The sequence below is a fragment of the Lagopus muta genome, chromosome 1, assembly GCF_023343835.1.
Source record: "Lagopus muta isolate bLagMut1 chromosome 1, bLagMut1 primary, whole genome shotgun sequence".
Classification (NCBI taxonomy): Eukaryota; Metazoa; Chordata; class Aves; order Galliformes; family Phasianidae; genus Lagopus; species Lagopus muta.
Genome location: NC_064433.1, coordinates 49,047,832 through 49,072,224, shown reverse-complemented (window position 1 = coordinate 49,072,224; position 24,393 = coordinate 49,047,832). Strand labels below are relative to the sequence as shown.

General features: G+C 44.9%; 1 protein-coding gene across 1 annotated transcript; it reads left to right on the top strand.

The window, feature by feature from the left end:
* The first annotated feature begins 517 nt into the window (after nt 1-517).
* RBX1 (ring-box 1) lies at nt 518-11,478 on the top strand. Its single transcript, XM_048930323.1, has 5 exons — nt 518-735; nt 2,898-2,976; nt 8,624-8,694; nt 10,014-10,099; nt 11,311-11,478. Exons 1-5 carry the CDS (start codon nt 658-660, stop codon nt 11,321-11,323), a joined length of 327 nt encoding a protein of 108 aa, XP_048786280.1. The 5' UTR covers nt 518-657; the 3' UTR covers nt 11,324-11,478.
* Nucleotides 11,479-24,393: the final 12,915 nt, after the last annotated feature.

Below are 24,393 nucleotides of genomic sequence, written 5' to 3'. Positions count from 1 at the left end.
GTGATCTTGTGGGTCTTTTCCAACCTTGGTGTTCCTGTGATTCTGTGATTCTCTTCGCTGCCAGACAATAAAGGATGATTTTACACTGGATAATAACTCCAGGCCGTATGATTGCTGCTGTGTGGCTGTTACCCGCTGGCAGCCACCTCCCCACAGTAACACCAGCCGAGTTGGGATGACTGTAACGTTATACTGCAATCATTTAAAGCAAAATGGATGTTAGCATTTCTCTGACACACGTATGCACCACTGCACGCTTTGTTAACGTCCAGAATGATTGCTGAGTTTAGGGTGGCATCACCATATAGATTTAAGGTTACAATTAATGTTTTCATGTAAAGAAATCTTCCAAATTGAGCTCTAAACAGCGCTAAGGCCCGCCGCCCCGCCTACAACCATCCACCCGCCCGCCTCCATGGCTCTTCACTAAGGGAACCCCGCCCTGCGCGGCGCCTTTAAACACCCACCCACGTGACCACGCTCCCGGCCTCCCCTGGGCGCCGCGCTGCCGCCGTCCCCGCACCTGTTGGTGACGGAGCTGGTAGGGGAGGGGCGGGGCCTGGCGGAAGCTCCGTCTACCCTTTCCGCTCAAGCCTCCCTGCGCCCCTTTCCACCGCGCATGCGCACAGAGCGGAACGGCCTATTCACGCATCCAAAATGGCGGCCGCGATGGATGTGGACACCCCCAGCGGCACCAACAGCGGCGCCGGCAAGAAGCGCTTCGAAGTGAAGAAAGTGAGACCCGTTGGCGTGGCGCGTTCCACTCGGCCGGTCCCAGCGGGAGAAGGGAGGTCGGGAACGGCCAGGTGGCTACGAGCAGGTCCGGGACGCGAGCAGCCTGCTGCTCCCCTCACGGAGCCGGGCGTTCGCTTCCGCACCGGCGCTGCAAAAGGGGGGGGAGGGCTTGCGGAGTTTATTGGCGTATGTCCGGGCCAATGGGTGAGGCGGATCTCCGCGCGTGGAACGGAGATTGGCCAATCAGAGGGCGCCGCCGCGCGGGCGAGGGGATGGGGAGGGGCGGGGCGGGGCTAGTTCTGCCTGGGCCCCGCCGCCCCGAGCCGAGGGCTGGTCGGGCTGAGGGAGCGGGTTGGCGGGCTGTTGCTTCCTCTTCAGTCCCGGCCGCTCTGGCTCAGTTGTCCCAGTGGCCCTTTGTGGTGCGAAGGGTGCTTTGCACGCATTTGTGTGGCTGCTTCTTTTTGTATTCTTCACAAACCAAGTCAGCAAATGCTGTCTTGTCATCCTGGTTTTCTTTGCTCCCCCCAAACAACCATAATATGGCTCTTTGGCCTGTCGGCTCCAGTGTGGCTGCAAGCTAAAGGGTGGTAAAAGACCCCAGGTTCACTTCAGCGGGGCCCAGAGGTAGTTAGGATATGCAGTTCTAGGTGATAGCAGTGCCATGAAGTGCCAGTGCAATAGTCCTGCTTGCAAGAGTCACCCTCAGTATGCTTTGTCATCTGTAGCAGTTACCATACAGCTATCGCACTCCTCACTACCGCATTTTCTGCTCCCCTGTGAGGTGCTGAGGGCTGCCTGAGGCCTGTGTGGCTCAGTACAGGCCTGTGGGTCACAAGAGAGGTTGTGGGATTCAATAGCCAAAGTGTGGCAGCCACAGAGTCATGGGATTGTTAAGGTTGGAAAAGACCTCTAAGATCACCCAGTCCAAATGTCAGCCCAACCCCACCATGCCTACGTCCCTCAGTGCCACATCCACACGGCTCTGGAACACCTCCAGGGGTGGTGACTGCACCACCTCCCTGGGCAGCCTGTGCCACTGCTGCACCACTCTTCCTGAGAAGAAATTTTTCCTAATAGCCAACTGTGAAGGTGCTGAGAGCTTTATAGTGACTCCTTGGTGTATGGATGGAGACCCTGAGAGATGAAATCTATGCCAGAAGGCTGGCTGGACTTGTTAGGTGAGAAGAAGATCACTTCTCACTTACTTCCCAAAACATCTAGTGATAGTATTGGTGGTACTAATGAAAAAACACTTAGCAACACTTGGGAGTCTGCTTTCATCCTTCCGAATTTGGAGTTCAAAGGAAGCAATAGAAACACTTATATGTAAATGGAATAAAGCAGAGAAGATACACTGTCAATAAAATACTGAAGAAGTGGAAAGAAGCGAAATATTCAGTCTATTCTATAAAGTAGAAACGAAGACTGTCTACCAGTGTATAGATGAGTTTGCCTTCAGTATTCAAAACAATCCGTGAGTTCTGTCAATTTACAAAAGACCTAATTATGCTGGGATGATTTAGTTCTTTTTGGGGTGAGGAAGAAGAAAAAGGTGCTATGGTTTTCTGCATAGCTTGTGTCAGAGTCTTTCTCAATTGGTTTTCTAAAGTTGTCATGGAATTTTCTAGCCAGTCCTACTGAAGTAACACAGAACAGATATCCCACTTTTCTTTCCTTCATGTTTTTAAGTAAAGTTTTTGAAAGGTTTGTGTGGAAGCACTTCCAATTTTTTTTTTTTAATTTATTTTTGCAATGAAGATGGTTCAGGAGTCACTGAGGGACAAAGTTAGAGGTGATTCTGGTTGTTGGCTGCATCTGTTCTGAGGGATGGTTACTAGCAGAACTGCTGCAAACAATAGAAATTCCGACCTGAGGATGTGGCATGAGATGCATCCTTGCCTCCAGATTATAAATAGAAATGCAGGAAAAAAAGAACAGAGAGAGAGACTGGGAGAGGTATCTGTTGTTTCTGAAACTAGAAGGAAACATTGAGTGTGAGAGGTGTGCGAGAAAGAATTACTCTAGAGCTGTAAGATGTGTGTTTTTTAATATCCTAACTTTTCCATTTCAGAAAGAAATGGGATCTTGAGGAATAACAAGCATTTCCGTGTGTTATATATTGAATAAAATATATGTTTTTCTTCTTTCTCCCCTCACTCTAGTGGAATGCAGTAGCTCTGTGGGCATGGGACATTGTGGTTGATAACTGTGCCATTTGCAGAAACCATATTATGGATCTATGTAAGTAAATGATGGGGAAGATGGAAATGATGTGCCTACAGTTTTGATGGGTAGAAGATGTACAGTTGAAATTTCCACTGTTCAGGGTGTATTTCAGCAAATTTGGTTCTCAGTTCAGAACTAAGTCTTTCAGTACCACTACTAAACCCTGTTCTATGTAATGCTGAAGTCCTGTAATCTGTTTTTGTGACCTCTGTCATTCTGGTTTCCACTCACCCTTTTCTTTTAAAAAATAGAATCACCTGGTACCACAACTGCAGAAGAGATGATGCTGCTTGGTGTATTTTGAATGCAAAAAAAAAAAAAAGAGGAACAGAGTAATAATGCAGAGTCTGTAGAAAGTGAAATTATTGGTGGTTGGCAGGTATTCTTTACAAAGAGAGGTATTAGATTGTAAGGGTCGGGATGTTGGAGTAGGTATCAGCTTTTTGATGGCAGCCATTAGAATGAAATCATGTTCTGCTTTCTGTGTCTGACTGACCAGAAAAGATTCAGAGCACTGAATTTTTGACTCCTCATTCCACAGAAGCTACCTTGCCTAAATTAGGGTTATATTATAGGGAATTCTGTGGCTGCCTAGAGAATCACCTGATTGTTTATGAAGAAAATAATAAAATCCTGAAACCAACACCAAGCATTGCTAGTACTAATTCACTTTTTTTTCCTGTGTACTCTCAACAGTCCAATTAACAAATATACTTACTACTTAGGAAAATAAAGTGATAGTGAGAGTAAGTATAAAAAATTCTATTGTGAAACAGGTATCCATACATAAAGTCTCTGGCTTTGGTGCAACTGAGGATTGGTAATAAGAACAGAACCAATTTTTTTTTATCCTCAAAACTCTGACAGTATATTGTTGGCACAGTAACTGTCCATGTTCTTTCAGTGGTAAGACACAGAACACCTTCTAACATACCCCAGATAGGAAGTCACCTGTACTACTAATATGGGAGGATTGTGGTACCTCAAAAAGCAAGACCTTCAGGACATGACAAGGGCCAGTCATGATTTCTTTGTGGTGGCTTTGTTTCACTTTCTTTTTAGTAGCCCTTGGAAGCGCTGCTGATGGTAACTTACTGTCAGTGAGCCTATGTGAAAATTAAAAGAAGCAGGGGAAAAAAAAGAGCACACTGTGCCATGCAGGGCTGAAAGTGGATTAAGCAAGCTGACTTCTTTACTTGGAGTCAGATCTGCTCTCTTTTGAGCCGGCTGCTGCCTGTGCATCGCTCACTTTATTCCTGCTCATTGGAAAAGGAGTGGTAACACTGAAGGCAAGAAGGTGAGAGGAGTGGCTGCTGAGGACCTTTGGCATAATGATTTCCTTTTTAAGAATCTCAAACCTGTACCATCCCAAAAGTGGACATCATTGAATACAATTTATTATCTTAGGTGTTTGATTTGCTGGAGAAGAAATACATAGCTGATGGGTAAATGGCATTTCAAAGATTGGTTAGAACGTAACTTACATTGATAGAATTTATATATGCAATAAACAAACACGTACAGCTCTGTAAGTGAAGATAATCAAAACGAGTGGGATGCTGGTGTGTTTCCTTCTGCGAATCTGCCTCAAAATTAATGCCACCTCTTATGGGAGATCAAATAGAGTCTTATGTATTTGTTGGCTTTGATAAACGGCAAATAGGAAACAAGGGGGTGAAGGGAAGATTCAGAGGAGCTGGAAGGAATGTGGACAGATGTTACTTTCCAGTGATGAATTTCCTTTGTCAGTTCTTTTTAAAATGAGTAATAATTAAAAAATAATAATAATGAATAAATAAAAAAATAAATAAAGAGGCCTGCCAGAATTGAGGTTGGGTGGAATTGAAAGAGCATAGACATGTTCGGAAAAACATCAAAGGAAGAGAGCATGGGTAACTTAGTTTTTGTTTTGTTTTGCTTTTTGAGTTGCTCAAGCATAGCACCTTATTAGTTAGGGCATAATCAATGTTATCAAAAGCCCAAACTGCAAATGACGGACCAAAATTGACAGTATACAGAGTAGAAGTGGTATCTAAATTGGTGTGCTTAGTTCAGCGTTGGCTCTGGATTTACTTACTTCCTTGTTACAGATCATTAATGATATTAAGCAACATCTTAATTAGATTTTCAAACAGAAGATGTGAAGTGATGGGAAATAGAGGAAAAAATGACTAGATTGCGCAGGGAAAAACAGCACAAGATTCAGTTTGATAAAGTGCAGGCCAGGAATGTCTCCCTCTCCCAGTGATGAGGAGGAACCTTAAAAGGGAAAACATTAGAACAGTGATAAGTAACGCCAGCCACGCTAATGGAAGGTTGTTAACATTATGAAGTTGAGCATCCAAAAGTTAGGATATAACAATGTTAAGGCTTCGTGCAGTTCTGCTAATGCACATACATTACGACTTGGTTGCTAATAACAAGGACAAAGGATTCCCCTGGCCCTCACTGTGGCTCATGTTCAGCACATAGAAGGGATGAGTAGATTTCCAGTGGTTTTTGTTCTTTTCTGAAAGGACCCGGAATGTATTTAGATTTTCTTTGTGCAGTGATTTCATCCAGGGTTTGCTCTCTGCTGCAATGGTTGCAATGTGGCAAGTTTGGGGAATGTTAAGAAACACCATGATCAGAATAGTCAGTTATCTTCTCCGTGGAATGTGGTACTGTAAGGTGATTGGTGTGCTTTGAACTGTATGAAATGTGCCGTTGAAATAGTGGTCTCTTTCTCTGACAGTAAGATGGAAAGTATCAAATGTGATATTCTGGTGTCACAGAGGTAGACACATTGATTAGAATCCAAAGAAAAATCTCAGAGTGGTTTGCAGGTTGGTTCATGTTGGCTTTTTGAGAAGGGCAGAAGAACTGAACTAAGTCTATGAGGTTTGCTAAGTCATGTATGTATAGTTTGCTAAGTCGTAAGTAGGAGTGGACAATGATAGCTGTGCACAAATATCTTGAGAGTGTGATACTCAGAGGAAATACTGAGCGTCGTACAAAGGGGTTATAAGTAGAGGAAATCATACGACAACATAGTGGGAGGAACCTAGGGTGAATATTCAAATCATTCTTAAACTGAGAAAATTACATGGAGAGAGTTCAGAAAGCCCTCTGGGGTTTGAAAAACCAAGAGCTCATTCTGCATGATGGAGGTAACAAATGTACTTCAGATTTCCTAGTCTGGTTATTTGTCTTTTTCTGTCTCTGGCATAGTACAGTCTGTGTTGTTCACCAAGGTATGTACAGTTCGTTCTGTTCTCCCCAGTAACTCAATATCTTCAGGGTGTAACTGCAGAAAGCACTGCGTAAAGAGAAAGGGGAATCCCTCAGTGGTTACCCTTGCTTAAGCAGAAGCCATTTTGAAAAGCTCTGTCATAAAATTCACTGGTTCAGTGGGCTGTGACTTCAGCTGTATCTCCCTGAGTTGAAATGCTTCCATTGCCTCTTTCACACTTATTTACAGGTAATTTGGGTTCCAGCTGTATCTGCCTGCTCTCACTCCATCAAAAGCAAAGCAGAAAAATAATACTTCAGCATTCCTCGAGTTACTCTCTGTCTCTTATCGTCTCTTGGGGCAGCAGCCATTAAATAGCTCATCTTTATTCCATAGCCAGAATCATCAGCTTCAGTTTTCTGAGAGTTTGCTCATTTTTGTTGCAGAGGTGATATGTTGCCCCTTTTTGAAATTAGGCAACTGGGAGACCGGAAGGTGTTTCAGCTTTGGGAATGCCTGCTTTTGGCAGCTGAAGGTAGTAGTGTGAGCAGCAGCATCTGGCCTGTTTGGGGAGGGAGTTAAATCTGAATGTTGTGTTGGGAGGGCCTTACGTCACCACAAGGGAACTCCTCCTCAGCTATGTGTGCGTAAGATCATCTGTTCTTTTAGGCTTTGGGGTCTGTCATCTTTTAAATTATTCTTGCTGGTCAGCATCATTTGCATGGAAAGATGTGAAAAAACAAAATAAGTATATTGTGTAATTTCACAGGTTTCCTCAGTTAAAGTTTGCGTAACAGCTGACTTTTCCTGCTCTTTCCCTCACTATTCATCTTCTCACCATTTTCCCATATAGACTTGTGGCAAATACTTCAAACTAAAATTACACCCCCCAGGATACTTTGTGATACCGTGAGTCTGTACTGCAGTAACACTAAGATTGCTGTAGCAATACTGAGCAGGAAATTTTAACAAGTGCATGTTTCACCAAAATGATTGAAGCTCTTCAAGGTCCTTGAGCATCTTCCCTTTTCTGAATCAGATTTATTTCTAATGCTGAATGCAATGAAGACATCAGACTCTTCAGCTGTTGGATTTTGTTCTCTTTTCTCTTTTTGGCAGGCCAAGAACTGAGCTTTGGACTTCTTGCTTTTGTACATCATGTCTTGGTGTAAAACATATAATATGGGTTAATTCAAGCAATGCAGAACAGTTGTTGCTACTCAGTTTCTTTATATGTCTGTCTTATTTTGAATGATATCCTGTGTTTGAGGTTAACCAGTCCCTTTCACATCTCTTGAAGAATTGTCTTTCCTCTTATTTTGTTCACCTCCACACCTGAAGGAGTGTGGAAAATGGAGGAGAGGATGAATAGGACAGGAAAAAGTAAAGATCACATACTTCAGCTAAATACATGGGCTTGAAAGTTATTTTATTAATCCTTCATTTGTGAATCAGAGGACTGGAACTCCTTCAGGCCTTTTCTTTGCCAGGAAAACAGATCTGCAAAAAAATAAAGCAACAAACCCATGTAGCAAGTTCTAAACTGATCATTCCTAAACCTTTTGGGCATGACCTTTGGAAGAAGCATCCTTTAGCAGGAAGCTAAATTAAAATATTGGTCATGTAGAAGTTGGAAATGTCTTTTTATTCTTCTGAAGCTTCATCTTGAACTGGAGCTGTGAGTTGGTTTGGCTCTAGAATGGAGAATGCAATCATTGTTGGATTTATTTTCCTAGAGGTGTCCTTCCTTCCTTTCTCCCCGTGCTCTTGGGCATACCACCACCTGACACAAAACTTAAAACCCAAGACAAAACCATAAATAATCTTTGGGATCATCCTAGGTACTGAGCTCTTAGCTGTAAAAAGTTCAAAATAGCAATTTAAAACTTATTTTTTTTTTCTACTACGTATTTTTAGGCTATACTTACGTGTCACAAGGCTACAGAAAGGAGAGAGGAAAACCTCATCACTATGTGAGCTAATTCATTTGTAAATATAACTGACAAACGTCTGACAAGACAATTAATTTCTATGTACAGAAAGCAGGATAAGAGATCTGGGTGAACGTTTCTTCACCTAGTTGCTATTGCAACTGATTGTCAGGATGAATGCATTAAAACACAGGAGAACAAATGAAAAATATTTATCCTTAAAGTATGGAAAGCAGACAAATGTCACTGATAGATGAGCTAACTACTCTTGCTGTCTGGAGCTTTGGAATACTAAACATGTGGAAGAGGAAGGACAGTAGGATGAAATACATTTTAATCTGGTACTTTCAGACAAGCAGTACTCATGAAACCAATGGCTCTTGACACTTTCTGATGTAATAAATGCAAGAGAACAAAGAGTTTCCCCACCTCAGCTCTTCATAATGAAGAAATCTACCAGTTGGTATTGCACGTACGTCTTCTACTCCTGCATATGTATGTTTAATCTTTGTTTTTACAGGCATAGAATGTCAAGCAAACCAAGCATCGGCTACGTCTGAAGAGTGCACAGTTGCATGGGGCGTCTGCAATGTAAGGGAAGCTCTCATTGCTGCGTATGCGTGCGGTGCTGCTGCCCTCTTTTTCATGACCAGGGACAAAGATTGTTCTGTGAAATATTTCAGATATCTCCTGGGGAGAAAACACGAAACAATGCACCGTTTGAAGTAATCTGTTCAGTGGCATGTGTAAAGGAGAGAGAAAAATAACTGAGGAGTGGAAGGTAGAAAGGTATATGTGAAAGTCAAGGGAGGAAGATGAGCCATTGCCTGTATATTTTGGCATTGTAATAGGTGTTTAATTTTGAGCGGGTTTTCCCTCATCAAGGTGCTGCCTCAAAGCTATGTTGTTTTTTTTATCTGTCCCCAGATAATAGGATTACTTAAATTACTTAAAAGCAGCGCGCTTGATTTGTCCTTATGCAGGTTGATCCAAGGAGTCCATATGGGGTAGCTAGGTGGTTTGCTTTCCCTTCTGAAGGAAGGTGAAATTAGCTCTAGTGTATCATCTCCACTTGTTCTCCATTTGTTGCCATATGCACTCCTTCACATGCTGTCCCACTGGCACGTGAACTCAAACACACAGCACGTCTGAGCTAGCTTGGACCTGAGCTGGAAGACCTAATTTTCCATAATGGAACAATAACTACCTGTTCCTTCCCCCCCTCCTCACTGTGCTGTGGGACCAAGTTACAGTGAGATAATACTGGAGTAAGATTGTAAATGTGGCTGTTCAGTTCTGTCTGTGAAAGAGGAAAGTGATTTTTTTCACCACGTGAAAATATTCTCGTGTCAAAATGGAGATTTCTGTGTGCAAGAGAGAGCACAAATGGAAGCTTGTTTTTAGGAGCTGTTTAAGGCATGGAAGAGAGTGCCTGTACTAAACACATCGTAGAGATTTTTCTAGTTGTGCAAGTTCATTTATATTCAAGCATTACTTTGTCCAGAAGATTGGCAGAAAGCTTCAGCATATATACATACATACGTGCAGTCCTTGCTGCTCACTGTGAAATCTTCTTTGTTGTCTTTCTGATTATGCTTCTTATCAGCATCTGCTCTGCCAATTTTAGCAGCTGCTAAACGCTGTATTCTCTCCTTCATCAGAAGTCAGTTGCTTGCCACTGCATGTAGTGTGGAGCAGGCACCCTGCTGCCATTTCCCTCACGCTCCATTCCTCTCGGAAAATGTAGATCAGTTCCTTGGTGTTTGCCAGTGAGGCGCACGATGAGTCCTCCCCAACTTTGTCTGCAAACAGTTGCTCTGTTCTTACCACGATGCTTTGCACGGTAATTTTTACATTGAGATATGTCTGTGTGCTCTGAAGTATGATGTGATTTGGACTTTCTCTTCCAGCACGCTTTCCACTTCCACTGCATCTCTCGCTGGCTCAAAACTCGCCAAGTATGCCCACTGGACAACAGGGAATGGGAGTTCCAAAAGTAGGTATCCTGCACAGATTTCAAGATGAAAAATCCAGTTGTCTTTCTGCTGATAGAAATGAATATCAGATATGTGGATACTCTCACATTTGTGGTCTCACATAGTTGCTGTTGGGAAAGGTTGTTTTTTTTCCACCTTGCTGATTGATCTCACTTCCCTTAATGACCTGGTGTGAAGTGAGCTCTGAAGGAAGCCCGGATAGTTGTGGTGGATGTGGAAGTTGTTAAAAGGCACTGGTTTGTATTGACATTCTCTCAAAACAACAGTGAGCAGAAAATGGAATTAACTGGAAGTGGAGCCTTGGCTGAATGCAGTGCTGCCCCGTGGGCTGTTGGGGTTTAGAAAATGACCCAAATTATGCTTCTTGTGTTCCAGAGCATTTATATAGAGGTGCCAGAAGTCTTATCAGATCCCTCTGTATTGCAATGATTCGTTTTGTAATTCTAATAGGATCAAAGATGAATACAGCTGATTTCCTAGTATTCTGAAAGTAGATGTCCACGTAGCCTTTGTCACAGCCTTGACCCATTTATTCTTTATTTAAACATTCTTTTTTGTTTTGCTTTGCATTCTTCAAAGTTCTGTTATTAGAATAAGAGTGGGAGGTAAAGGGATGTGGTTTTGAGGGGTAATTGTACATTGATAGCAGTTAGGAGGTTTGTTACTTGCTTCATTCTGGGCAATTTATCCCTTTTTCTTTTCTTAACTGTGAATTCACCTTCCTTTTTTTTCTTTCCTTCTTTTTTAAAACATTAATTCTAACCAGTGTTTTGATATTGCAGTGTTTTAGTGAACACCTAATGAAAACTGAGCCCTTGTTGCCTGGCTAGTGGCATTGCACAGGCAGCATTATGAGCAATGGGGACAGGAATGAATATCTGATGAGTGCTCAGTGATCCAGGGATGTCACAGGCTTTGGCCTCATTTGCACTCAGGGTATATGTGAAGTGGGATTCAGGGCAAAAGATAAGGATACCAAGGGCCTCTTGCTTATGAAATCCTGGAGAATAACGAACAGTCTCCCATCTAACTAATATCCAAATAGACTGTTTGGGGAAGTGAAGTATGGAGAGTTTCCTAAGGTTTTCATAGCATAGCATTTCACCTTCATCTGATTTACATGCAGATTGGTTTGTGACAGAAGAGGTCTGTCCAGATCAGTGCTACTATTACACATTTTTTAAGCATTAATGTATTTCTGTGTTTGCAGGTATGGACACTAGAGATGGTCACCATACTTCGTATGTTGTCAGCCTCCGTTGTTGGTGTCAGTATGGATTTGTCAGCAGCTTGACAAATCAGTAATGTATACATTCTGCTTTAATCTTAATTTTGCCCTATTGTGTACCATTGAATAAAATCTTGCAGGAGCTCCCCATCTAAGTTTTTGTCTGTCTTTCTTGAGCAGTAAGTCAGCGAATGAAAAGAAAGTTATCTGGAGACTTAAACCAGGCAGCTCTTAAGCAGGACAGCTCTTCTTGTCATCGTGCCCAGGTTTTGGCTGTGGGTTTGGTCTGACTCCCACATGACTTAGAACCACACCTCTGGCTCAACGAAGTCGTCATTAAGCTCTTTCATGGAGTGCAGTGGATGCAGGACATGGCCCCAGCTAAGGTCGTTTATGCAGGTAGCGTTTCATACGGACATGCTTTCTTGCAGCTCAGTTAAAATAATGGTATGTATGGTTAGTGGTTAGTGTCATTATTAGAAACTACTCTCTATTGCTTCTGCTCTTTAGTTTGACTAAACCAGCTCCCCTACGGAGGAGAATTTCATTGCCTGCTCACAGTTTCAAGCATTTAGCTTTGCAGACATTAACTAAATGTTAGATTTTATCAGTGGTCGTAAAACACTTCCATGTGTCAGGTGAAAGTACACTTGGGAAATTCATCTGCAAGATTGACTGCAGAGCTAAAAATGAGCAGTGTGTGAACAAATTCACTCTGTGCTGGTATTCTCTCGGTTCAAGCCTACCCACAGTTCTTACTGGCCAGATGTTGTTACTCTGAAAACTACATCACATTTCATTTGGTACCTGCTGTATCAGATGGTATCCTCGTTGCATCAAAATTTGGTCCCTGTGTTGACAGCCTCAGCAGATGCCCAGAACCTGAACAATGTCAGAGCAATTCTGCCTGCTACTGAAGGCTGTGGCACTTCATGGCAGCAGTGGTAGATCCAGTACAATTCTTGTGTTGGTTGTTCATGACATTACCTTTCCATCAACACATTTTTCCTAGTTGTTGAGGAAAGGAGATTTGATAGCTGATATTTAACATTAATGAAGTACAGTGATAGGGAATAAAAATGGTTGTAGTTAGGTTAAATACCATTCCCTGGAATGTGAACTCCCCTCTGAATGCCCTGTGCATCTGTCTGAATGTCAGATGTCTCTCGTTATGACAGGCCATTTTGTTTAGTGTTGGGTTTCTCAGGACCTGGAACCCCGATGCTCACTGATCAGGGAATTTACTTCCTCAAGATCTCTGTTTTGGGTCCAGTCACATCATCATGGTTTGTCTGCCTTTAGCACTGTCCTGAGTGGATTTTCTTGACTGGACAGACACCATGAGCGCAGGCATTTCCCTCTGCTTTGTGGCTTTTCAGCTGCTGCCAGTCAAAGCATCCCTGCTGCTGATACCCCTATAGCAAAGGCTTGATCTCTGTAGTGACCCAATGCACAGCATGTGGCTGCAGTCTTCAGCAGTGGCATAAAGTGAAGGTAAGAGGGATCTGTTGTATCCAAATAGAGCAGATGGCAATTCTGGCCTTTCCACTACCTCTAGAAATCCAGGGAAAGGATAGGCTTGTGACTGCTCTGGGTGGCACTGTGCATGTAGCTCACATGAAGGGCCTTAGGGCTGCTCCAGCTGCACTGTGATGTGGAACTCCAACCACACATGCAATAATATAGCTTGGAGAAGAAACCTCAAATGTATTTTAACATTTTAATGCAATTAACAACAGCTGATTCTGGAAAGGATCTATCCAGGCATGGAGACACACCACTGCCTGCTCTCCTGCTGGATTTACCCTCTCCCAGACCTGCAGCAGCATGACGTTTGCCCATTCACATCAATGAGCGTGTTAGCAGTGCAGGTATCACAACTCAAATGGGACTGCAGAGCTGCGTGGCTGTGACCTATCTGGATTTTCTGTTTGTGGGAACGTGTTTTCAGCCGATCTGCCATGGGTGGATGACTAGATCATTGAGCACGTTGGTGGTGTCTTTGAGAACGTATCCTGCTCTGGCTGTGTGCCTCCCTTGGTTGTTCTTTTCTCTGTCTTGTGCTGCATCTCAAGTGGGCACTGATGGGCTTTAAGGGAAGGTTTCTCCAGAGCACAGCTTGCTCAGTATCCTTATCATCCCTTCTTCGTCTTCCATGTCCTAAAAGACATCAGCTACAACACGAAGCAAAACAGGCATTCGTCTCCGTCTGTGTGTTGAGGGAGGTGGCATTTCCTTGGAGTGTTCTTTTCATCCCAGTCGTATTAGATACATCAGAATGAATCATGCTGACATTTTATACTGGAAACATTATGATTTTTTAATGCAAAACATGGGGTTATTTTTGATGCTTTGGATACCTCCCTTGCCTGAATTTCAGTATTGTGGCTTTTTTGATGGGTTGTTCTCCATGGTCTGTTCACCATGACCCAGCTTGCAGCTGCAGCTCTTTCTGCAAAACATGAGTTCAGTTTTGTACAGTTCCAGCACGTCAGTCACTGCATTTCTCACAAAAAAGCCCACCAATCTTCCCATGTGTTTGGGTTTGGGAATGAGCCCTGGAACCTCTCTGCTACATGGCAGGCAAATGGCACACACCTCCATGCCAGTTCCCAGCTCAGTACAGAATGAGGAGCAAAGGGAGGAACACTGCGTCCTTCTCTAGGCATGCTAGGAACACAGAGGAGGAGGTTTGTGACAGATTTCATTGTATTTGTGCAAGAGATTTTTTCCGGGGCTGAGGTCATTGTGAATCCCAACCCGATGGTCCAAGACTGCCTCTAAAACCTGATACTGACACCCAGAGGTGATGGAGAAGAATCGAGTCCATCATTATTCTGATCCCAAGCTTAGGAGCGTCGTCCTCAAAAATTGCTTTTACCATTTCTGCAACCAAAGTGCTCATCTCTGCCCTGGACTGACAGCACCTCTGGCATCTCAGCCCTGGCTGGGTCCGTTCAGAGCTGGGGGCCTTCAGGGGAGAGGATGAGAGATGGATGCAGCAAATCCCCACCATCCCTCACAGCAGCAGCAGCATTTGTGCTGGAAACCAACATCCAAGCTGCAACCACTCCTCATTTTGAGGCTGTCTCCTACAGTCCAATGCTGTAGGTCGTGCTGGCGGAGCAGAGCCATGGGTGACGACAGCAGCCTCTTTATATCCAGGGCTGCTGCTGCTGATGAACCATGGGCTGAAGCATCAAAAGCAGCTCCTGCAAAATCATGTGGCCTCTTTTCCTTTCTCCTCTCCCACTTGTCTCTCCCAGGATCAGCACACTATTTTGGGCTCATGCCCTAGAGATGATGTGCAGGATGCAGCCTGTTGGATCTACAGAGCTCCTCCAGGACTGTCATATAAAGCTGATAATCCCGGGCAAAGAGAGTAACCTCCCCCCATCACCTTTCTGCTGCCTATAAATCACATTAGAGTATATCAAAGCCCTGAGCTGTCAGTGCTACCTAGATGTAAATACTGTAATTAGCCTAAGTAAAATTAACAGTTTATCAGACTTCCTGTGTTGAATCTTTTCATTACAGACGGGTTTTTTTTGCTTTTTTTTTTTTTTTTTCCATCACAGATTTGATTTGCTGCAGAGTTTATAGACTCTGGGTAATAAATCTCTTGAGTTTCAAACACCACCTGACGCTGTGAGCAGCGAACTGACCGCCTCTCAGAGGTTTGTTTTGCAGAGCAGAAGGTCCACTGGTGCAGTCTGTGTGGGCATGGCACCCCAGCTTACAGGTGGTGGATGAAAAAGTGGGGCCGTGTTCCCCCTACCAGAATCACAGAACGGTGGGGTTGGAAGGGACCTCAAAGCCCACCCAGTCCCACCCTGTGCCATGGGCAGGGCTGCCACCCACCAGCTCAGGCTGCCCAGAGCTCCATCCAACCTGGCATTGAACTCCAGGGATGGGACACCCACAGCTTCTCGGGGCCTCAGGAGTGAGCCTTTCCTTGCACACAGCTCTGCACTCCGATAGGAAGCAAGCAGTGTCATTGCTATTCTCCCTGCAGGGCCTGGAGCTACGGGTTGGTCTTGTATTTTTCCTTCCTTCCCTCTCAGCTTGCTCTGTGCATTTCCAGCAGCTCCTCTCCTGTTGAAGGTGATTCAGAAAATGAAACATGACAAAACAAAACATCCTAATAGCCTGCTTTGGCCGAGACGAAGTAGGGATACAGCTCTGTTATTACCATGAGCTGGAACGCAAAGCTATGTTCTTCATTAGCAGGAATGACAACAAAATAACAGCCCATAATGTTGGCAAGGGCAGAGACAGAACTAAAAGATTGCATCCAAAATAGAAGATGAACTGGAATAAATTCCTTGACAGAGTCCTAAAATATTTATTTCCTTGAACAAAATAGTCTCAGAAAGCTACAAGAGTTTGTGAGAGGCTCCTTGAGAGGGGCAGCATCAGGCAGCATCTGACTGCAAAGCACTGGGCTGCTGCCTTCCACATCCCAGGAGATGCCACCAGGCAGAGCTGGGTAGCACTGAACACTATTTTCCTGATGTGTGAGTGCTTAAAAGCTGGAGGCTGAGCAAGGCTGGAGCTGAAAACACCAACTAAGTTCGGTTTATACTGTGATCAGACCACAAATCTGGATCTAGGACCGTTCCTGAGCTTGTGTTTTCATTTCTGATCACTGTAAAAGCTGAGCAGAGCACCTGCAGGTGGAGTAAGGTAAGAGTAGGCTGAATTCCTTATCGCAGTGCTGTCGTAACTGGGCTGGCTTTTGGATCTGCAGAGGCTCTCAATACAGTTTCTAAGATCTTTACACTGTCCCTCTGTACTCAGCTCTGGTGAGGCCACACCTCGAGCTCTGTATTCAGTTCTGGGCCCCTCACTAAAGAAAGACATGGAGGCCCTGGAGCGTGTCCAGAGAAGGGCAGCAGAGCTGTGAGGGGTCTGGAGCACGGGTCTGATGGGGAGCAGCTGAGGGAACCGGGGTTGTTGAGTCTGGAGAAGAGAAGCTCAGGGGAAACCTCATACCTCTCTGTAACAACCTGAAAAGAGACTGGGGCAAGGTGGGATCAGGCTCTTATCCCAAGTAACAGCAATGGGATTAGGGAGAATGGCCTCAGGAGAGGTTCAGGTTGGTGTTAGGAACAATTTCTTCTCAGAAAGAGTAGAGCTGCACTGGGACAGGCTGCCCAGGGAGGCAATGAGGTCACAGTGGCTGCAGATGTTCAAGAAAAGATTAGATGTCACACTGAGGGATGTGAGATCACTCACTCATGTGAGAGTGGTGACAGGCATGGGCTAATGGTTGGACTTGATGATCTTAGAGGTCTTTCCAACCTTAACGATCCCATGATTCTACAGTTATTCATAACTTCTTTTAAGGAGATGGCATTCCCCAGCTGGATGTGCAGAGGCTCCAAGGTGGGTGTGCAGGTGTCACCTTCTCTAGAGAGGAGATTTCACTACAGGAAGTACAAATATGAAGATAGAAACCAGAAAGATCTGCTATAAAATCTGCTTATCTCTGAAAGAGGAGCAGAGTGTATATCTGCTCATAACAGCGTAATGTCCTTCAATTTTGTTCCAAATTTTCCATCTGTCTTGGGCTATCTTTACATCTTAAGTATAGAATCACAGAAGATTGCAGAAGTCCACTGAGATCATCTAGTCCAACCATCCATCCATCTAGCACAGCCAACTGTCCCTAAATCCCCCATGAACAGACCTGAAAGCAGCACTTACCGAACCCCCAACATCTAAAACCTCTTCTTGTTCTTCCTCAGTCCAGTAGGGAAATCTTTTAGAGCAACCCTTCACACAGCCCCCAACATGAGGAGCCCCCCAGTACAATGGATTGTTTCCATCATTTGTTTCTCTCCACACCTCTGCTTTGGGTCCAGCTGCAGTATGATCCAGGCAGAGGCTGCCTGCCGAAGGCAAGGTGATGGGCACATACCAGAATGGATGTGCCTTGAGATATTTAATGCAAAGCATGTCTTCACATGGAATGCTGGTCAAAGGAGCAGCAGGAATGGAAACAACAAGGCCTCGCTCTGCCTTCTTGAAAATACTGCGCACGGCAAGGTGAGCTAGAATCTCAGAAAAACCATGCTTTCTTGTTCTGATTCCATGTTCTCTTCTGGTCAGCTTTCCCATGGAAAGTAACATGAACAACCCCAGCAGCACAAGGTTAGAGATAGTTACTCAGAGCCCGCTGTGCTCTGGGGAGAAGAATTGCAGTGCAAACATTTCTATTATTTGTGGTACACAAATACGGTAATCAGTTGGTGTTTGTGTGTGTTTGGGTTGCTTTCTAATGTTGATGATTAAAAAAAATATTAGTCTGCAGTGACTACACACTGGAAAGAAGAGATAAGCCAGGGAAGTTTCTATACAGAGTCACAGTGAAACCAAAAGCAATTCATCTGTGACTTCCCATCCAGAGCTGCACTCTGGACAGCCCCTTCCCTTGATGGCTTAACTGTGTCAGTAGACAAGGGATGAGCCATTGATGTCATCCATCTGGACTTCACTAAGGCCTTGGACAGGATACTCTGCAATCCTCCTCTCCAAGGCAGGAAGATAAGGATTTGGTGGGTGAACTGTCTGATGAACGAGGAACTGGTTGTGAGACAATACCCAAAGAGCAGTAGTCAATGGCTCAGTGTCTGGATGGAGGTCAGTGACAAGTGGTGTCCCTCAAGGGTCGGTACTGGGACTAATGCTCTTTAATATCTTCATCAGTTACATCAGCAGTGGGATTGAGTGCACCCTCAACAAGTTTGCAGATTACACCAAGATGAGTGGTGCAGTTGACACACCTGAGATGGAATGCATCCAGAGAGACCTAAAAAGGCTCAAGCAGTGGCCTAAGAGAACCTCAGGAGGTTCATCAAAGCCAAATGCAAAGTCTGCACCTGGGTTGTGGCAATCCCCACTATCAGTACAAGCTGGGGGATGTAAGGATGGAGCACAGCACAGACAAAAAGGACTTGGGGGCACTGATGGATGGCAGTTGGACATGAGCCAGCAATGTGCCCTGGCAATCCAGAGAGCCAACTGTGTCCTGGGGTGCATCCAAAACAGTGTGCTGAGCAGGGAGAGGGAGGTGATCCTGCCCTTCTGCTCTGTGCTGCGAGACCTCACCTGGTGCACTGCACCCAGATGTGGAGTGCTCAGCACAGGAGAGACACAGACCTGCTGGAGTGTGACCAGAGGAGGGCCACAGAAATGACCCAAGGGATGGAACTCCTCCCTGCAAGGATAGACTGAGAGAGATGGAGCTGCTCAGCAAGGAGAAGAGAAGGTTCCGGGGAGACCTGAGAGTGGCCTTTCAGTATCTAAAAAGGGGATGTACAAAAGGAGGGGGACAGACTATTGAGCAGTTTGTTGGGCTGGGACAAGGGGAGATGGTTTCAAACTGTTTCAAACAAACAAGAGGGGAGATTTAGACTGGATGTACAGAAAGTTTTTCCTCCTCCCCAGAATGTGCTAGGTTTTCTCATGGATTACCCAGAATACAGAATCTACATGCCTGTTCTCTCCTTCTCCTCGCACAGTGTCAGAAATGCAAACTGAATTAATTGCAGGAACATCAGGCCTCTCCTTACCAGAGGGGTACATAAAAGAAATTCAAAGCCTTGTAGTGCAATGGTTGCAGTGTTTTATGTTCTCTGGGGTTTTCAATTGTAGCATCTCTGCATCTCAGTTTTAATTGCATAGAATTTAAAGCTCATTTTCATTTTGCTCATTCCACAGCACGTTTGACTTTTGCAAAATCATCCATGGGCCTCCACGTATTGGTGTCCCTTGAGGTTGGGGTGAGAGCAGAAATCATTCCAACCTGAAATGATTTCTTTCCTTGGTTTACAAAGAAGCTATGAGCATTTCCTTCCCTCATCCCCTTCAGTGCTGGATGAGCACATCCATCTATGCCAAGCCCTCATCTCCTGGAGCCCAGTTTCCATCTTGGTGCTGCACCAAGGCCATCACAATGGGCATGGAAACACCAAGATTGCAGCCACCTTGACATGCTGATCCCTGGGGTATTCAGAGTAGGTGGTGTCATGGAGGCATGGTTTAGAGCTACAGAGGCAACCAGAATGCTGTGCTGAAGGCTTCCAGGTGCATAATGCCTTGGAAAATTAATGAATCTATCAACATTTTAGGCAACCAAACATCTTAAAACACGATGCTGAATGTTCTCAATAGGAAGTGGTTGGACTTGGTGATCTCGAATGTCTTTTCCAACCTAATGATTCTGTAATTCTAAGATCTTCTCCATAGGAATTACTTCAACTTAGAGAAGCTCAGAGCCTGGACTTAACAGTTCTTGGGGCCTTGTGATAAGAACCCCAGGGAAAGCCATCACGGTGGCAGGCAATTTTCAGCTCACAGAAAGGATAAAAACAGCAAGCAGTTAGCAAAGTCCAGATTGCTCATTCTGCCATCGGTACACATGCCTTCTTGCATAGAAGGGTTTCCCTGCTGTCCTTCAGGGCATTCACAACCCCAATACCCTGCTGGTATATAAGTGTCTCTGTGATAAGGGAACTCTCTGGATCCTGCTGCTTTAAATTACTCACTTCCTCTTATTATCTTCTCTTTTTTTTTTATTCTTCCTTGCTTAAGTGAAAGTACTTTGCCTGCTCTTGCAAGATCAGCTGTGCCTACTCTTTCCCCGGGGCAGACAGACAGTGTTAGGACCAGGAGGCAACAAAGGGTTTTACTACCAGTGCAAATACAAAGCCCCCTGCACAGCTGTGTGCCCCATAGTACGAAATACTAAGATGACAAAACTGTTCAGAGTTTGGCATTTTGGGAGCCAACACCAGTTACTCCTGGTCTGGATGCCATCCCACTACCATTGCTACATCCTCTCCTATTGTCCCATGATGGCATCAGCAGCAGAGGCAATGCAGAGTCCCAAGGGCTCTGTTCATCCTAATGGCACAATGGTCTGAGCCTGTTTGGGGCCATGGAACAAAGCCAAGGGTTTATCAACTGACAACAGCTTGGTAGGATGGACAATCTCTGAATAGAATCATAGAATCATTAAAGTTGGAAGAGACCACTAAGATCATCTAGTCCAACCATCAACCTATGACAGAGCGCCTGAAGGCTTATTGAGGGTCTCCAGGCTTTTTAGGGGAGTTTCAAGTTACTCTCAACCCATGCCATTTTGTGACAACAGCATCTGCCGCTGTTGAAAACTTCTTTCCTTGAGACACAAAGATATTCAAGGACTCTAAAAGCAACAAACTAAAGTAATATGGGCCATGGAGACAGCCCCACTTAGAAAAGCACCGAGACAGGGATCACTGGGTTGCTGTGAGGTGAACTTGAGGGGCAGCTGAAAACCCCAGTGAGTTCAGCTAGCTGTTCTCATGCCACACCAGGTTTAAAGTAGCAATGGGGCCAAGATATTTACTCAAGGACTGGACTGCAGCACCCCTGCTTTGTCCTGATCCCAAAAGTGACCCCAGAAAAGGGTACAAGGAAGCAAACGTTCATCATTGAGATCTCCCACTGTCAGCTATCTGCAAGCCAGATTATATCCCTGCTTCATATTTGTGGATGGGAGATGTGCCCTCCTCCTGCACAGCACCCATTGGTCCCCTAGAGTGGATTTGTGTCACACCCACCATGGGGCCAACCCCAAGCACAGCTATGCTGTTCACTCCTGGGAGTCCAGCTAGTTATGTCTCAGTCCAATTACAGTGTTTTGAAGTGGTCCAACAAAAGAGATGGTAGCAGCTTGAGACAGTCCTGAAGCAAAGAAGGGTGAGCAAAAGATGATTGTTTTTATAGTTAGAAAAGGGTTACTTGGAAGAAGAAACAAACAAAAAAAGATCAACAATGTGATAATTTATTGCTTTGTCCCGAATTCAACTGTGGTTCTTCCAATTCCCTCACATGAAAATGAAGTGTAAATTGGGATTTTTAAATCGACACCTTTTATCTGCAGTGGAGAACAAGGGCAACGCTGAGACAAAGCGCTGAACTCTGTGCCAAGATCACTGAGTGGTTCATGCAGAGTGGGATCCTGGACCTGAAGGGAGGTTGTGGTGAGGTGAAGGTCAGCCTTTTCTCCCATGCAACAGCAGTAGGACAAGATGCGTTGGCCTCAGGTTGCATCAAGAGGTTCAGGTTGGAAACCAGGAAAAATTTCTTATCAGGATGAGTGGTGCTGCAGTGGCACGGGCTGCCCAGGGAGGTGGTGGGGTCACCGACCCTGAAGGTGTTCCAGAGCCTTGTGGATGTGGCACGGAGGGATGTGGTCAGTGGGCAGGGTGGGGATGGGCTGAAGGTTGGACCGGGTGATCTTAGAGGTCTTTTCTGACCTTCACGTTTCTGAGATTCTCTGATTTTTAAGACTTTTGCACTTCTCGTGTTCACAGCCCTTCAGATGTCCCAGACCTCTGAGAACTCACACAACTCTGAGCTCACTCAGAACTTTGTTCCTCACAAAGGATGTGCAAAAGGAGGAAAAATGAAAATGGCATTCAGAGCTCTACTGAATGGGAACAAGGTCTCTCTATGGGATAAGAGTTCATCTCATCATGTATTTTTTGTGTGCAATGCTTCATTTCAACTTGTACCTTTTCCCGAAGAGCCCCACTGTTGGTCCCTACACAGGCTCCAGCCCCTGGGCAGAAGAACAGGATGGTAGTGAGCAGAACCCAGTGGCAAAGCAATGTCCAGGGAGGTTTTATTTTTTTTTTCTCCTGGATGCTGAATGAAGCAGCCCTTTTGTGAACAGCCATTGTTTACATTCTTCCAAACAAAAGTTGGGATTTCCTCTGATGCCAGCAGCCTTGTCACCAATGTGTACAGCCAGCCAGATGCTTGGAAAATATTTTTAATAGTGTCTGAACCAATGTGAGCATGCTCAGCGCTTGCAGCAGCAGCCTCCTAAAATCCAAAGTCATGTGACAGGAGGAGATTCCTTGTCACTGCTGAGCAATCTTGTGTACAGAGGCCAAGCACCCAGCACAGCTCCCTGCAGACTTTGGGCCAGGGGCTGTTTGCATGTCTTCAAAGCATCTGCTGACATCTTTCGACTTAGAGGAGCCCCTAATGCATGGGGTGAGATCCCTTCCACAGGGACTGCGGACACCAGGTTCCCAACATTTGGATTTTGTCCATAAAATTGAAAGGTTTCTCAAAACCTGTTGCTGAAGTGCCTAGGAAGCCATGTGCTTCTTAAGCAGTTTCATTTAAGAATTTCTTTCCATTTCAGAAGACCAAACCTGAGAGCACTCTGCCCTGCTTTGCCATTAAAGATATTGTGGAGCCTCCTCTGCAGATATTCAAAACCCACCTGAACGCTTTCCCATGCAACCTACTGTACAGAACCTACTTTAGCAGGGGAGTTGGAGTAGATGATTCCCAGAGGTCCCTTCCAACCCCTACAGTTCTATGATTTCGTGATTCTGTGCCACCAACTGTGCAATGACGATGCAATTTGGTGCTATCTGCATCCATCCCAGGGGACAAAGTGAAGATTTTTCTCTCTCTCCACTATGTGCCCTGAGGAACACAATGACAACGACACAAACTTGATACAACATTGATGAAAACTCTCCTGGAGTCATTACAAAATAAATGAACGTCACCATAGACCACAAAGGCTTCCGAAAGTTTCTGTTTGCAGCGCATCATTTCCCTCTTGCACCTAAAACCATCCAGTAGTGATTCAACTTAAAATCATTAAAAACATCAAAGCTCCTGAAGCATTTCCAATGAAAATAGGTGGACAACAACCTGATGGTAAAGCTGCATGCAGTCACCATAGCGACGGGGCTTCTGAAAGGATGCAGAGAGCATCGCCAGCGTCCAAAGCATGTGGAGGAGCACAAGCAGCCGAAATGGGGGCTGGGACAGACAAGGATTTGATGATTAAGGACTTGGAGCATCTCCCATACGAGGAAAGGCTAAGAGACCTGGGACAGTTCAGTCTGGAGAAGAGAAGGCTGAGAGAGGATCTCATCACTGTTTATAAACATCTAAAGCGTGGGAGCCAAGTCAGTGAGGCCAGATTCGTTTCAGTGGTGTGCAGCAGTAGAACAAAGGATGAAACTGCAACACAAGAAGTTCCACTCTAACACAAGGAAGAACTTTTTCAGTCACTGAAGGAGCACTGGAACAGGCTGACCAAAAAGGTTGTAGAGTCTCCTTGTTTGGACATATCCAGGAGCCATCAGGACACCTAGCTTTGCGACCTGTTGTAGTACCTGCTTTAGCAGGAGGGTTGCTCTCAATGTTATCTCTAGAGGTCCCTTCCAAAACCTGCAATTCTGAGATTCTGTGATCTCTTCGCTGCCCTCCCCACCAAAAGATGAACTCGGGGGACCTGGGGACTGCAGATCCCCATGGGGGACTCTCTAGAGATGTGTCTGCAGCAGAGCTGCAATTCGTCCAGGTTGGGGAAGAGATCTCATTGCCAAAATGGATCTTTGCCATCTTGAATTTCAACTTGAGTGAGCCCAGAAAAATTTTAAAAATATATTTTAAAATGAGCAGAAGCCAGGATGAACCAGTTTGGCACCACAAAATCTGCCCTCCTCCACCCTCTCCCCCTGCTCTTTGAACACCCTGGAGGCATTTAAAGCCAGGTTGGATGGGGCTCTGGGCAGCCTGACCTGGTGAGTGGAAGCCCTGCCCATGGCAGGGGGTTGAAAGTGGATGGGATTTGAGGTCCCTTCTAACTCACAGCATTCTGATTCTATGATTAAGAAAAAGGTGGCTTTAGACTCCTCTAGATCCATCATGGGACACAGCTCCAAGAGGACTTCATCTCATTCCAAAAGATGAGACCACACAGAAGTATTGCTTTGCTACTCAGCAAAGAGCAAATACTATTGATAAATAATGTTGATGAAGTCAGGGTGCTTAATACTTTTTCTATTATTGATCTTCAGTGGAAATATCACTGCCAAGCAGGAAGTTAAGAGAGAGAGTGAGATGTAAGCCCAGAGTAAAGAATTGGCTTGAGGGCACCCAGATGAGCAGAACGTTCTTAGATTCACTGTGTGGATGCAGAGTCCCAGTACAGAAGAGACGTGGACCTATTGGAGCACACCTAGAAGAGAGCCA